General features: G+C 29.5%; 1 protein-coding gene across 1 annotated transcript; it reads left to right on the forward strand.

Annotated features, from left to right (window-relative positions):
• Positions 1-68: 68 nt before the first annotated feature.
• LOC123301100 lies at positions 69-14,624 on the forward strand. Its single transcript, XM_044883829.1, has 17 exons — positions 69-100; positions 3,084-3,302; positions 3,472-3,715; positions 4,345-4,448; positions 4,529-4,683; positions 4,937-5,241; positions 5,840-6,158; positions 6,720-6,901; positions 7,030-7,166; positions 9,802-9,990; positions 10,624-10,867; positions 10,955-11,058; positions 11,329-11,483; positions 12,222-12,526; positions 12,962-13,280; positions 14,040-14,221; positions 14,319-14,624. The coding sequence occupies exons 2-17, from the start codon at positions 3,136-3,138 to the stop codon at positions 14,463-14,465; spliced, it is 3,258 nt and encodes a 1,085-aa protein (XP_044739764.1). The 5' UTR covers positions 69-100; positions 3,084-3,135; the 3' UTR covers positions 14,466-14,624.
• The last annotated feature ends 111 nt before the right edge of the window (positions 14,625-14,735 follow it).

Raw genomic sequence — 14,735 nt, forward strand, 5'->3', positions numbered from 1 at the left:
CAGCTTAGCTAAAGTATTTTTAAACAATATGATAACAACGTGAAATAAAAATATTTTTTTAAAAATTGCACGTATTTTTTTTGTTGTTAAAAAAAAAAAGGTAAGTGAGAAATCGTGTTGTTTTGTTTTGTTTTTTTAACGATAGCTAATCCGAACAAAATGTTAAGCGTTCTGTTGTATTAAGTCACGGATTATAATAATATAGCAAACGAATTCTAGGAAACGAATTACTCGTCTGCTGTCTGCAGAAATATCATACCTATTTGAAAAAATAAATACAATTTTGCTTATAAAATATAATCAAATTTATAATAAAAAAAGCGTGTTAAAAATTAGTAGCTACAATAAATTAGTAGGTATTTCAAATTTTAAAAGGGATTTCAAAACGATGATGGCGCTAATTAAATTCCAGTTAACTTTAAAATTTGGTCAAAAATTACAGCTATTGCTAATTCTTATTACTAAAAAAATATTTATCCAAATGTTGAGGAATTTGGCATGCAAAAACTTAACATGAAAAAAAATCCTTTCATTTTCAAACAAACTATAAATCACTAAGTTATCATGTAAAGGTTGTGCATGCCAATTTCCTCAATATTTCGATAATTAAACCTGTTAAACCTGTCGCCTTTGTTATTGTAATCTAAATATATACTGTTTCTGTGGAAGGCCGGATTATACAAAAATTAGAGGAATAGTGTTTCTGGTAACATTTAATATTAATTCTATATGCTTTTCTATACACTAATCAATTGACGAAATGCGATCTTTACATTTTTCCAATTTCCAATTCGTCCAGCTCATGGTATGTACCTATATTAAAGCAGGTGTCTTATTTATAGTATTTTTATTCTCAGAAATAGTAACAATTGAAATTAATGCGATAACTTGGTAATTAAATGCGATGATAAAGACAGCAAACTGTTTATGTTTTCAGTTTTCCCTGCCAAATTTATTTTACAGTTACTTTGTAGCTCCCGGCATATAAACAAATGCACGCCTAACAAGCATACCGACTTTCAGAATTTTAGTGCTCTGTGAATGAATGAATGAATCTTGGAAATCAGGCTTGAGATTGAATTTTGGTAAGCAGCTTTTTCGTTCGTCTTGATAGGCTTATTTAGGAAGTGCAGAGTCATACAGTCAATTATAAAACACTCTATATATTAAGGTTACAAAAACAATTGTGACAGGTTTAACAAGTTTGTTAGAAAATCACAAATATATTACTAATCTGTTACTTAACAAATAATTAATTATCCAAGCGTAAAGGAATTTGGCATGCACATTGCACAATCTTAACATGTACAGTACAATCTCACTAATCCGACACTTCAATAGACAGAAACGTAAAAGTTATAACGCAATAATCTTTATATTTAAAATTGAATTTGCCGTGCGAAGCGGTGGGTAACTAATAGTTATATTTATATTACTTACAATTATTTATTATATTTACAATTATAATTATTATATATATTTAAATATATTAACAAAACACCACATATTACCTAGGGACAGTAGAATGTAGGTATAGTTCGTATAGATAAAAATTGAACCAGTGTTTTATTATAGCTAATTTTATATGGCAAAGTCAAGCTTTTTCCTTGGATCTTGCACAAAATAACCATCTGGGAAAAATAAGTTTCTGAAAGAATTACTCCAGCAAGTTTTTTTCTTTCTCACCCTTATCTTCCAAGATTCATCATTTTCAAGCTTATTATGTCCAGGTTTGACGAAAAATATACTCACTGTCTAATAATGTACCGCTTAGGAAAAAACACGCTAGACATGTTTGTTTTACAGATGCTCTCCTAATATTCTCCCAATCTTTTCGGTCATTACTATTTTTAATACATGTTCTCGTAATATTAATGAAAGAATTTTTTATTATTTTCACCACTTTTCTACGAAATTATTTGTTGTTTTTAGCCACGCGTACAGTCGCGGGTAATGGTAACGAAAGCGGAATTTCTCACGGGTCGAGTTAGTGATAGTTATAAATCAACTATACATATGATTTTTTAACAAGTTTCCAATCCTATATTTCGTGATCGTAATGAGAAATCCATTTTTTCTGTCTGATTCTGTTCTTGCAAAAAATTAAGTTTTTTTTTTAAAGAATTTCCAAGTTTTTGCAATTTTTCGCAAAAGAAAAGTTGGGTGTCTTGTCAAAACCAAACTGCTCACGAAGACTTAGCCGATTATTAATGATTTTCATATGAGGTTCTGTATTCCAATTTTTGAATTGATTTGGGAAAACCTACATTTATATTTGTAGAACACTGTGATCATTTAATTATACAAATAATTATTAAGGTACATTAAAAAATCATCTGATTATTATTAATCATTTTTTATGACTTAGTAATAGCTACATATTTGAAGAGGGGGGCATAATATAGTTCACATTTATTTTGTATGGTATGCGAAATTTTACATTTAGCTAAAAAATTAGTTGTTACCAATAAATATTTTCATAATCACCAAATCAACGTGCTTTGCACCTTCGAATTCTGTTATCTACCTATTTTGCTATTTTACGCGTATTTCTCGTTAAAACGAAGCTGCTCACGAAAAATTAACCAATCATTAATGACTTGGAATAAAAGTTCTTGGATCTTGGGTTATTTTACATTTTCTTTGCAATTTATTCATTTTACCGGTGGATAGATAGAAAGAAGTATGTACATATCATAATTTAATATAATTTACTAATTTTTTTAATATAATTTTCTTAAGTTTTGAATACTCACTGCTGTATTTTTTTTAGAAAACTTTAAAGTTGTGTCGATTATCTTCAAAAAAATTATTTCATTTGTGTAAATTTTTTAAAGTATTGTTATACGTATATTTGCTACCTTCGGATGCTAGCTCTGTTCTGCACCTAACGGTATCCCCAAAATTATAGCATTGTATTGTTATAAACTGAGGCTAGAAGATTAATAGTCGGTGATACAAAAAACCCGAGCGGTGTGATCAATAAAATATAATTTGTTGTTAAACGTTTTAATAATTGTTTATCATATCTAAGATATAATAATTAAAAATATTAATTGTAAATATTATTTTTTATATTTCAGAGATTAAACGACAATTATTATTGTATTATTATTATCAAATTAATATTGTGAAATGGGTGGCGATACAAACGAGGTTTATGATTTAGATGCAATTCTGGTAGAACTTGGAAGTTTTGGTCCATTTCAAATAAAAAATTATATTTTATTAACAATACCAATGCTGGCATCAGGGATTTATACACTTAGTTACGTTTTTACGGCAGCTAATCCACAATACAGGTTTGTATGAAAATAGAATATCCCTAAATTACCGCCCTAGTTAAAAAGTCAGATTTTCTATTCTTTTAGTACTTATTTGATGAGATTACAAATCTTCGTATTTTCTCACGAATTTGAAAATAAACAATTTTTAAATATGAACATAATTTTTGTTCTTTATTTAATTTAGATGTTTTGTACCAGAATGTGAAAATTTAACAGACACAACTTTCAAGACAGAATGGCTAAGAAATGTGATACCATTTAAAAATGATGAGCCAAAACAATGTTATCGATACGAAAATGTACATCCCAATAATACAGTTGATAAATTCGTCGAAGAAATATGTCCTTCCTCCTGGTTTGAACACAATGAAATTCAATGTTCAGATGGTTATGTATTTAACACAGATCACACATCTATTGCTAAAGATGTAAGTACTATATTTTTCTTACTCACTCTCGCATCACTTTTTTACAGGTTACAGAAATTTTAATCTCTGTAACTTAAGTTAAAAGTATTCATAGGAATTTTTGTACAAATGGAAACGTTTCCGAGAAATCACTCGCTTAAGCTAAAAAACTATTTCAGCTTTATAATTTTTAACAGAATATACTTTGGTGTGGGATAAAACTGCTTCGGTATAGCCAGGACCGAAACTACAACAGGGCAACCGGGGCAGTGCTCCAGCAGGAGATGTATGATAAAAATTCATCATTGTCGCCCAGTTATCCAGATATGGGACTTAATTAAAGTTGAACTTTTTGAGTAGGTCGATGAGACAAGATAGACTCAGTAATTTAGCGATCATGTGCATCGAAAATAAAAGAGCCCAAGTTTGGTTTGCTCCTGGATATAGCATATACAGTATATCCAAGAAGACCTTAGTCACCCGTTAATAAAATCTACCTTTTATAGTAAGTCCTTCACCTTGATTCATTTACGATAAAAACAAGAGAAACTCAAGATAATTCAAATTGCCGCTTGCGTCTATTATTTTTCATTTTTGTAGACCTTTAGTACTTGGATGTGATTCACTATTTCTTTCATGTTTTTTTTTAGTTTGATATATTGTGTAAGGATCAATGGAAACTTACGTTGCCCGGAACAATTCACAATGTGGGACAGTTTTTGTCAATGCCGCTAACTGGCGTTGTCTCCGATAAGTATGTCATAAATCAAATACTAACTTTATTATTAAAGATGCAATCAAAAAATTCATATTCAAATATTTTGGTGTGTATAGTTTTGGAAGAAAATTCGCTTTGAGTGTTGGATTAATCGCAAGCGTAATAGCTGGAATAAGTCGTTCCTTTTCACCAAATTATATATGGTATATAATTTTTGAATTTTTGGATGCAGCAATCGGATCAGCTGTATATGTATCAGCATTCGTTTTAGGTGAGTATACACTTTTGCAGTATAAAGGTCGTCTTTATGCTTCCAATAAATTACATTGTAAAGAGCTTTTAATCACGTTGTAAAGACCTTTGGAAGCACTCTTTAAACACAGCCTTTAAAAATTTTAAATAATGTAAGAACCACACATTTAAGAGTGTCAAATTGAAACAACCCGCACTATAATGAACGTTCTTGTGACTTAAGTCTTGAATACCGCTTATTATTTAATAATCTATTTTAAAAAATTTTTTAGGTACAGAATTTGTAAGTCCTTCAAATCGTGTATTGATTGCAACAATATTATTTTGTGCGTATCCGTTGGGTGAAACCGTTCTCGGTACTGTTGCTTGGAATGTATTATCATGGCGACGTTTGCTTCAATTTTTATATTGGCCTGGATTATTATCAGTCGTTTACTTCTGGATATCTCCTGAATCTGTACGGTGGTTACTATCAAAAAGTCGTCATCAAGAAGTGGAAAAAATTATTAAAAATGCTGCAAAAGAAAATGGTGTAACATTATCAGACAAAGCTTTATGTGCTATTCAATCGAATGCTGTAAGTATGTCGATAATGAAGTGAAGTTGTTGTTTAGATCTAGTGAACAAGAAAAATTAGGAAACACTAGTTTCTTTACCAATTTCTGATTAAATTATAATGAAAAGCATATAGAAATAACCCACCAGGAAACATGATGAAAAAGATGCTCCTATATGTAAAAGTAAGTTTAAGCGCCAATTTTCTTCGATAAAGATGAATACAGGTGAAAATATGTGTGTCACATCTCTAGATATCTCATCCCTGCACCAGCAAATATGTACGGATATTATGTTGCTGGATATTAGAAAGAAAATACGTCCAGAAATTAGACTATAGTAAGCCACCAAATCACGGATACTTTTTCCTACAGGCTTTAATGATTGATATAATTCGCACGCTTTCATGCACAATTGAAGACCAATTATTTGACCATTATCTTACATGCTTTCCTACAGGATTTGGCTACATTTTTTCCCACAAGAAATGTGTTCCAAGATGTCCTCACACGTAAACGCTTGGCTTCATACTTGTTTAGCGTGTCGCATTTTTTTTATAAGAAAGGCTATCAATGTATTTGGTGCTTTATGTTATGGTCTTGTTAATTATCTTTTGACAGTGTATTTCATCGAGCCCGCCGCCTTCTAATTTAGAATATACATTGAAAGATGTCTTAAAGAATACACGAATGTTCTTTCGTTTGATCAACTGTTCAATTTGTTGGATTACATGTATATTTGTATATTATGGTTTATCTTTAAATTCTGTTGAAATTGCTGGCAATATTTATTTAAATTTCATACTGGTGGCATTTGTGGAAATTCCTGGTAATTTGGCAAGTTATTTTTTCTTGGAGCGATTAGGACGTAGAAAATCATTATGCGGATCACTTTTCTTAGCTGGAATATCATGTATATCGTTTATATTTGTAGATAAAGGTGAGTTATATATATCTTCGTCATCAGGTATAAAGCTTTAGAGTATACTTCGTCATCGGGTATAATATATTAACCTTCTGATAGTAATACTCAAATTATTTTCCATATGGGTAGTAAATAGTACCACTAGTCTAATAATCAATAAATTTGAGTCAATTTCAAACTAAAAGAAATATTTTTTCCTCAGTGACAGATTTAAGAAAAAGGCCCAGTGGGCAAAATCTATAAAAGCGCCACTTTTTTAGTCTTCATTAATCAACTTTGTACCCACCTGTGGTACCCTTTTGTCTCCCAACTCTCTTTTTTAGTCTTCCTTAACGAACTTTGTACCCTCTTATACAAACTTTTCCTTTTTCCTCGATTTTCTTTTTTTTTTTTGCCCCGGCAAATGCAATTTGGGTCCCTTTTGGTGTCCTTCTTCGAGAGCCCAGCAGGAAACTGCCTCTTTGCCATCCCTTGAATCCGCCACTGAATTTACTTCAATATATTTATGATTTCCCACAATTTAAAACATGCATCTCATTTAATACATATTTATTGAAATTTTATTTCGTTTTTTAGACATGCAAACTCTAAAATTGATATTATTTTTGTTTGGTAAATGTGCCATAACAATTTCAACCACAGTAAATTATGTATATACTGCAGAATTATTTCCAACACCTTTACGACAAACTTTGGTGGGAATATGTTCGATGTTTGGACGATTTGGATCAATGCTTGCGCCACAAATGCCCTTATTGGTAAATATACATTTACATATGATTTTCTCAAACTGCTTCAAATTTCAATTGTCTTAATCGAATTAAATTCAAGCATTTTCTTTTTTTAAATACTAAAAACTAAAGATTAAACTTTGAAATTGTTTCAGGCTCAAGTATGGAAACCACTGCCAATGCTTTTATTTGGTATTATGCCATGTATATCTGGTTTTTTAGCACTATTTTTCCCAGAAACTTTAAATACTAAATTACCTGCTACATTCGAAGAAGCTTTAAATATTGGGAAAAAATTATGATATTTTAATTTAAATTAGGATAATTTTATATGTTTATTTTAAATTTTAACTGTTAAAACACATAAGTACAAATTTTTATGTTTTAAATTCTGTTTTTTTTTTCATCTATCCAAAATTTTACAATCATGAAAATATTGGAGAGTAAATTTAAAAACGGCGCGACGCTACACAATCTCTACATAAGTTTATCATATACAGAAAACTTTCATTTGCCAAATATATTTCGGGAGGAGAAATAAACTAAATAAAATTTAAAACTATAAGTCGGTTTAACCGGGACTCGAGTCCGGGAATATTGGGACATCGTAGATTTAGGTATATTTCCTAAAAGCCATTTAACCAAATACAGATTTAAAAAATGTATATAGTAATTTGAACTAAACCAAAATTTTGTTATGCTTCACCAATGTGCCGCATGAAAAATATTGATATACTATTGTATTTTAGAAAGTGGCATTTTCCTATGTCAATTTTTATGAGAAATATATTTTTAATATTCATAAAACACGAGCATTCACCATAAGTAAAACTATTTTTAATTAAAATGACAAAAATAAAATATCACCGAATTATTTAATTGGTTCTTCAAGCATTTTGATTTAAAAAGCTTAATGGATTAAACAAAAAGTTTTTGATCCGTAATTTTGGAGGTTTACCTTCTCCAACCGCAGTTACTTTTGTAATATTTTTGAGAATTTCAGTCACAGATTTTTTCTATGTCATAAAGTTAATAACAATATTATATTTATTCATTAAATCCATAATAATCATTTCATTGTTTTACATCCAGTGGCGGATTAATCTTTGTCAATATACGCACAAGCGCGTGTTATGACATCGACAATTTTGTTTATAAAAGCACTTAAGTTTTAACAAACGTCTGTGTCATAGCGTCGAGCTCGATTATACAGGCGTACATTCTTTCAAAATTTAGTTTTTCTTTAGTATTTCATTACTTCACAGATAAAATATACCTAACTGGTGATTTATTGTTTTACGGGAACCAAATTTTTAGTGTCGTGTGTGCGAAAAATATCTTACTCCGCTGCTGTTCATATGAATATATTTTTATTATATTTTAATTAGGTAGATAAATATTATAAGCTATAATTATTAAATTTTAATTTAGTCAAATATTAATATCTAGTGTTGAAAGACATGTCCCTGATGATAACTTATTACCCTAGGTAAGTTTAGATATTCACTATTGTATTTTCGAGACCATTTACTTTTTTTATGGCGGGCGATAAAAATTATTATTATGGACGCTCCATAAAATAAAAATCAAATTCTATCCTCATTGTTCCTACATTTTCTTTATTCAACAGGTCTCCACGAAACTACAAAGAGAGCTGGCGTTAAAACATCTCATCAAATTTCCATTTTTCCAAAAGCAAGTTTTAATCGCAAGAAGAACTTGATAGAAAAGATCTTCTCTTTTCGATAATCTATTAAAAATTTTTTCTTGAATGATACCAAAAAAAAATTTGTCTTCTTCCATTGTTAAAAATTTGAAGCAAGAACATTAGAGCAACACCTAGGTGGTATGTTTAACAAAAATGTTCTTATTTAATAAATTAAATGATGATACATAATTACAAAGGTTTCTTCCGGGAAAGTCAATAGTTTTACTGTAGTTAATCGGCATTCTGACTCTGGAAATACAAACCATTATCATCCATCAACTTTAATTTTTGAAAAATGAAAATCCTAACAGTTATCTACCCTTTTATCGGTTTATCGCGCCTCCAAGGTTCGAATTTCTTAGAATAATCTTTCTTGTTCATGATTGGACGTAGTTGAATGGTTTTCCAAAAAATGGTCCAGTTGATATTACTAAAAAATTTTTGAACTAATTTCATTCATTGCTTTAAACAAATTTTCGTTATTAATTAACTCTGTAGAAAGTTATTAATTAACTCTTGAAATTTAAATTTGGTTCAAATATTTTTTCCTAACTTTATTGGCTTAAAATTAATTAATTCAGTGAGAGAAATTCAAATTTCTTAAACGAAAATTCAAATTTTAAAACGGACGTGATGTCATAGTATGTGGCTTGTCAGACTTAATTACTTATATTTTGCATGGTATTACCATGGATATATACTATAATTACTACATACGTGGGTATTACACCAGTAGTAAACTGCAGTACATCGAACTGTCACCAATCAGGTCACATTAAATACGTCATCAACAGAGAACGGCAAAAAGACTGCGTTTAAATATCTCAAAATTATTCTCTATTGTAAATATTTTTTTACACTTAATTACAGCATTTTTAAAAAGTATTTATCTATATTTTTTACTATGTTATAACGGTGTAAACAATTAATAAGAAATACATGAATATTCCCTATTGAAAAAGATGATGTATTATTATAACTTTTTGTATAAAAATTTGAAAGAAAATTTAAAAAAAAAAAAAAAAACTGTCGGAAAATTTTTAACTATGAAAATTAAATTTTTTAATAAAATATATAAATAATAAAATTAATTAAATTTTTTAATAAATTTTTTAACTATGTGTTATCATCATAAGGTATTATATAGAAGAATTAAAATATTAGTATTGTAAATATAGTGTTTTAATTTTAATATTTTAGAGAGTAAATGTTAATAATTATTAAGAAAATCATATTATGAAATGGTTGTTATTACAAATGGAGTTTGTGATTTGGATGCGATTCTGTTAGAGCTTGGAAACTTTGGTCCGTTCCAAATAAAAAACTATATTTTATTAACGCTATCACTACTTGCAACAGGAGTTTTTTCGATAAGTTTTTTATTTACATCAGCAAATCCACAATATAGGTTTGTACGAAAATATCACTGCTCTACATCAAAATTGAAAATAATATTTAGAAAAAAACATATTAGATTTGATATATTAATTTTTTTTAAAAAATACCTATCGGTTTTGAGTTAAGCTAAGAATGATTAAAAATAATATCCGAATTCAGCGCTAGAGTCACTGTTGGGCAAAGTGCTAACAATTGATAAAGGGTAGCACGCTGGATAGCGGTGACTTAAAGCAACAGACGAAGAAGCAATTTTTTGTCGTTGTGTCTCACCTTGATGAAAATTGGTTATTTTTATGATTTCATTATTCAAAATATCGATATTTATCAGACGATATTTTTACATATCAATTCTCCGATTTCGGTATATCGAATATCAACATTTCAAATTTGTATGTTTTGCGTGTTTAAAAGCGTATGCCTAACTGCAGTATAGATTTATAGAAGACAAGAAATGTACAAAAGCTGTAACGTACTATTTATTAAATAGCAAAAGTGTCGTATCGATCAGGTTTCTATACTTTTTTTCGCTCTCATACGCCAAGTGTTTGGAGTATTACGCGTGATAAGTTACTTTTTTCAATACTTGGAGTCTAAAGTATTTATCTTGTACTTGAGCATAATTTTTGTTTTTCATTTAATTTAGATGTTTTGTACCAGAATGTGAAAATTTAACAGATGCAACTTTCAATACAGAATGGCTAAGAAATGTGATACCATTTGAAAATGATGAACCAAAACAATGCTATCGATATGAAAATGTACATTCAAATAATACAATTAATAAACTTGGCGAAGAAATATGTCCTGCATCCTGGTTTGAACGTAATGAAATTCAATGTTCAGATGGTTATGTATTTAACACAGATCACACATCAATTGCTAATGATGTAAGTACAATATTTTTCTTACTCACTCATTTTAATTGCCACATTAATACTCAGATGTGAATTTTTAATTCTTCTTTTCTTTTTTAGTTTGACATATTGTGTAAGGATCAATGGAAACTTACTTTACCCGGGACAATTCATAGCGTAGGCGGATTTTTTTCAATGCCGCTTACTGGTGTTTTTTCCGATAAGTATGTCACTTAATTCAGATTACATTTAATTATTGATTACAAATATTAGCTTTTAATTTAATAATCTTCATATATGTAACAAATATACCATAAAAGATTTCAAAAAAAAAATTTACATGGCATTTATTTCATCAAAATTAATTGTGTGGGTACATTTCATATTGGTTTACTTTCTTGTAAATAACGCTACAAGCAAAATTTAAAAGTAGATATAAATTTTGCAAATTTTTAACAAATAAATATTCTTTGTTAAGTATATTACGTATATAGGTTTGGTAGAAAATTTGCATTGAGTGTTGGTTTACTTGCAAGCGCAATAGCTGGTTTATGCCGTTCATTTTCGCCAAACTATTTCTGGTATATATTTTTTGAATTTTTGGATTCTGGAATCGGATTAGCCGCGTATGTATCTGCATTCGTTTTAGGCAAGTATTTTCTTCAATATACCGAGTGTCCCTTAAACTCGATGAGCATAGCGTAAGAGCGTATTCTTTGGACAATTTTAACTCGAAAGTGCCTTATATTCTTTTGTTTTTGCACTATTAAATTTAACCAATAAAGTAAATACATTGTTAAGTATAGTTAAATGTTTTATTAAGTACAAATTTTTTTATTGCTATTACAAATGAAGTTTACAAGTTTTGTATCAAAATGCCCTCGCAGCGTTAGAACACATTATTGCTCTTCTAGTAATTGAAGACGTAGATCTCTGAAGAGTATTTGGATCGATTCGCGTGGACGCAGTTGTAACCATAATATACCAGAGATGAGCTAATTAATAGTATAGTTACAGCTACATGCATACGAGACGACCCAGATACTATTCAGAGAGCTATGTCCTCAATTACTAGAAGAGCCATAATGTGAGGCAGCAGGGAAACATTTTGATCTAACCCTTTAATAGCATTTGTGTTAGCAATACAAAAATTTTTTATTAATAAACCATTTAACTACTTTACTCAACAATATCTTTATTAGTTAAATTTAACAGTGCATATAACTAACTATTTGGTTTTGGACAAAATTATGTAAGACGGGACATCTTGTATACAAGTTCTTTAAAATTTTGTAAGAATTGGAGAACTAGAGAACTATTCAGAAATGGTATATCATTGAACTCATATTTCTTTAGTTATTTTAAACTAACTTTTTTCTAATATTAGGAACTGAATTTGTAAGTCCTTCAAAACGTGTTTTGATTGCAACAATTTTATTTTGTGCGTATCCGTTTGGAGAAACAATTGTCGGTACTGTAGCCTGGAATGTTTTATCATGGCGTCACATGCTACGATATTTATATGGGCCTGGACTGATTTTTATCGCTTATTTTTGGATTGCTCCTGAATCCGTGCGATGGTTAATATCAAAAGGACGTCATACAGAAGTGGAAAAGATTATTAAAGCTGCTGCAAAACAAAATGGTGTAATATTATCAGACATTGCATTGTCTGCTATGCAATCGAATTCTGTAAGTGTGTAATACGAACTTGAGGTGTGGATCTAGTGAGCCATATGATATTCGCTATGAATATTGCACTAAATTTAGTTCCCTTTTTTGTCTTTTTCTCTACTTTAGCTTATCTACGTGAGTTTGAAGTATCAGAAATTAGTATATTTATATCCTAAACGGTGTTTTTTAACCTTAAATCGAAATAAAACTGATATCGAAAAATAATAACAATTCGCCATTATATTGGGTTTATTGGAATGTCAATTTTATGCGCATTTTTTAAATATGATTTTAGGCCTAAGAATACCGTCACTGGCTCGTATTAACCGTACAATGAGTATGAAAAACGAACAGAATACATAACTACGCTGTTTCTAGAGGGAGATAATTTGTTAGTTAAACTCGTTAAAAGTGTACTTAGGCTTTAAATTAAATTAATAATTTATTTCCCAGGGTCTGTCATCGACTTCATCAATTTGCAATTTAGACTACAAATTAACAGACGTGTTAAAGACTATACCAATGTTAGTTCGTCTTGTAAACTGTTCAATTTGTTGGTTCACATGCATATTTGTATATTATGGTTTATCTTTAAATACTGTTGAAATTGCTGGCAATATTTATTTAAATTTCATACTGGTGGCATTTGTGGAAATTCCTGGTAATTTGGCAAGTTATTTTTTCTTGGAGCGATTAGGCCGTAAAAAATCATTGTGTGGTTCACTTTTCTTAGCTGCAATATCATGTATATCGTGTATATTTTTAAATACCGGTAAGTGCAAAAATACATTAGGAAGAAATTGGGGACCAGTTTCAGAAAATGGTGTTTTTTAGGATTTTAAAAACAAAATCTTCAATCTGATTAAAAACGTTAAACTTAGAATGTTCCTAAACTAAACGTTTTGATTTCTAAGTCTATTCGATATCAAATTTTTATTTCACTGCTTGTATTGTTTCCTAGATATGGGTTAAGATTCTAATATAAAAACTATTTGCGTCACAAAGCAGCTAACTGACTAACTTTCTTGCTTGAACTTAAGTACATTTCTCTCAATTCGAAATCCACATGTAAACAAAAATTTCTGTTTCACCATTGTGCGCAATGAGAAAGTTTGGTATGATTCAAGGCCTAAATTTTATTCATGGAAAGTGACATTTGTCTGTGTTAATTATTATGAGAAGTATATACCAAATAGTAGGAAAATACGAATTATTTTCAAAAATCAATCTTTTCAACGTACCTGAACAATAGATACACTCATCAAAAGAAGATGGCAATTACATTAAAATGACGGCCTGATTTCATAATAAATCTGTGTAATTCATTCGAATGAAAAAACTTACGCGGTCGTTTCACTGTGCCTCAACTTCTCCTACTGTTAAACTGTTAAAACTTACAAACATAAATGCAATAATTAATTTACTTATAAAAAGGCTAGTATTTAAAACTGGCTGTACGTAATTAAAACTAATTGCAGTAAATCTAATATTTTTAGAATTTTTTAAAAAGGTCTTTTATTTTTTTTATCAGACATGGGATCCCTAAAATTAATATTAATTTTATTTGGCAAAGGTGCCATAACAATTGCAACTACTGTAACCTATATATACACAGCAGAGTTATTTCCAACACCTTTAAGACAAACTTTGGTGGGAATATGTTCAATGTTTGGACGGATTGGATCAATGCTTGCGCCACAAATGCCCTTATTGGTAAATATGTTCTCATTAATTGAATTTTTTCAATTAATTTGAACAGCATATTTGCAATTATAAAGGAACGTAAACTACATTTTGAAATGTTTTCCAGGTCCAATTATGGAATCCGCTACCAATGGTTTTATTTGGTTTTACTTCGTGTATATCAGGTCTATTAGCATTATCTTTTCCAGAGACGTTAAATATAAAATTACCTGATACAATTGAAGAAGCTATGAATATTGGAAAAAAAGTGTAGTATAAGATTTACATTTAAAGAGTTGTTCAGTAAGATGTTATCAGTTATATATACTATCTTTGTTTAACACACTGGCATTAATGTGCTAAACAAAGATGGGCAATAACGTATAAGTGATAACATCTTACTGAACAATCTTTCTTCTTTTGAAATATTTATTGGCACACTCTGTAACATTTATGAATAAACAAATTTTATTTATTTATTTTTTTGTGTATATCAGTGGCCTATATAATCACAGTTTCTCCGAAAATAAAGACTTATGTACTG

The sequence above is a fragment of the Chrysoperla carnea genome, chromosome 5 (assembly GCF_905475395.1).
Source record: "Chrysoperla carnea chromosome 5, inChrCarn1.1, whole genome shotgun sequence".
Lineage (NCBI taxonomy): Eukaryota > Metazoa > Arthropoda > Insecta > Neuroptera > Chrysopidae > Chrysoperla > Chrysoperla carnea.

Coding starts and splice junctions, on each gene's coding strand:
- LOC123301100 (XM_044883829.1), top strand. CDS start 3,136: ATGGGTGGCGATACAAACGAGGTTTATGATTTAGATGCAATTCTGGTA. Junction 3,716..4,344: donor ACACATCTATTGCTAAAGAT/GTAAGTACTATA, acceptor GTTTTTTTTTAG/TTTGATATATTGTGTAAGGA. Junction 12,527..12,961: donor CTGCTATGCAATCGAATTCT/GTAAGTGTGTAA, acceptor TTTATTTCCCAG/GGTCTGTCATCGACTTCATC.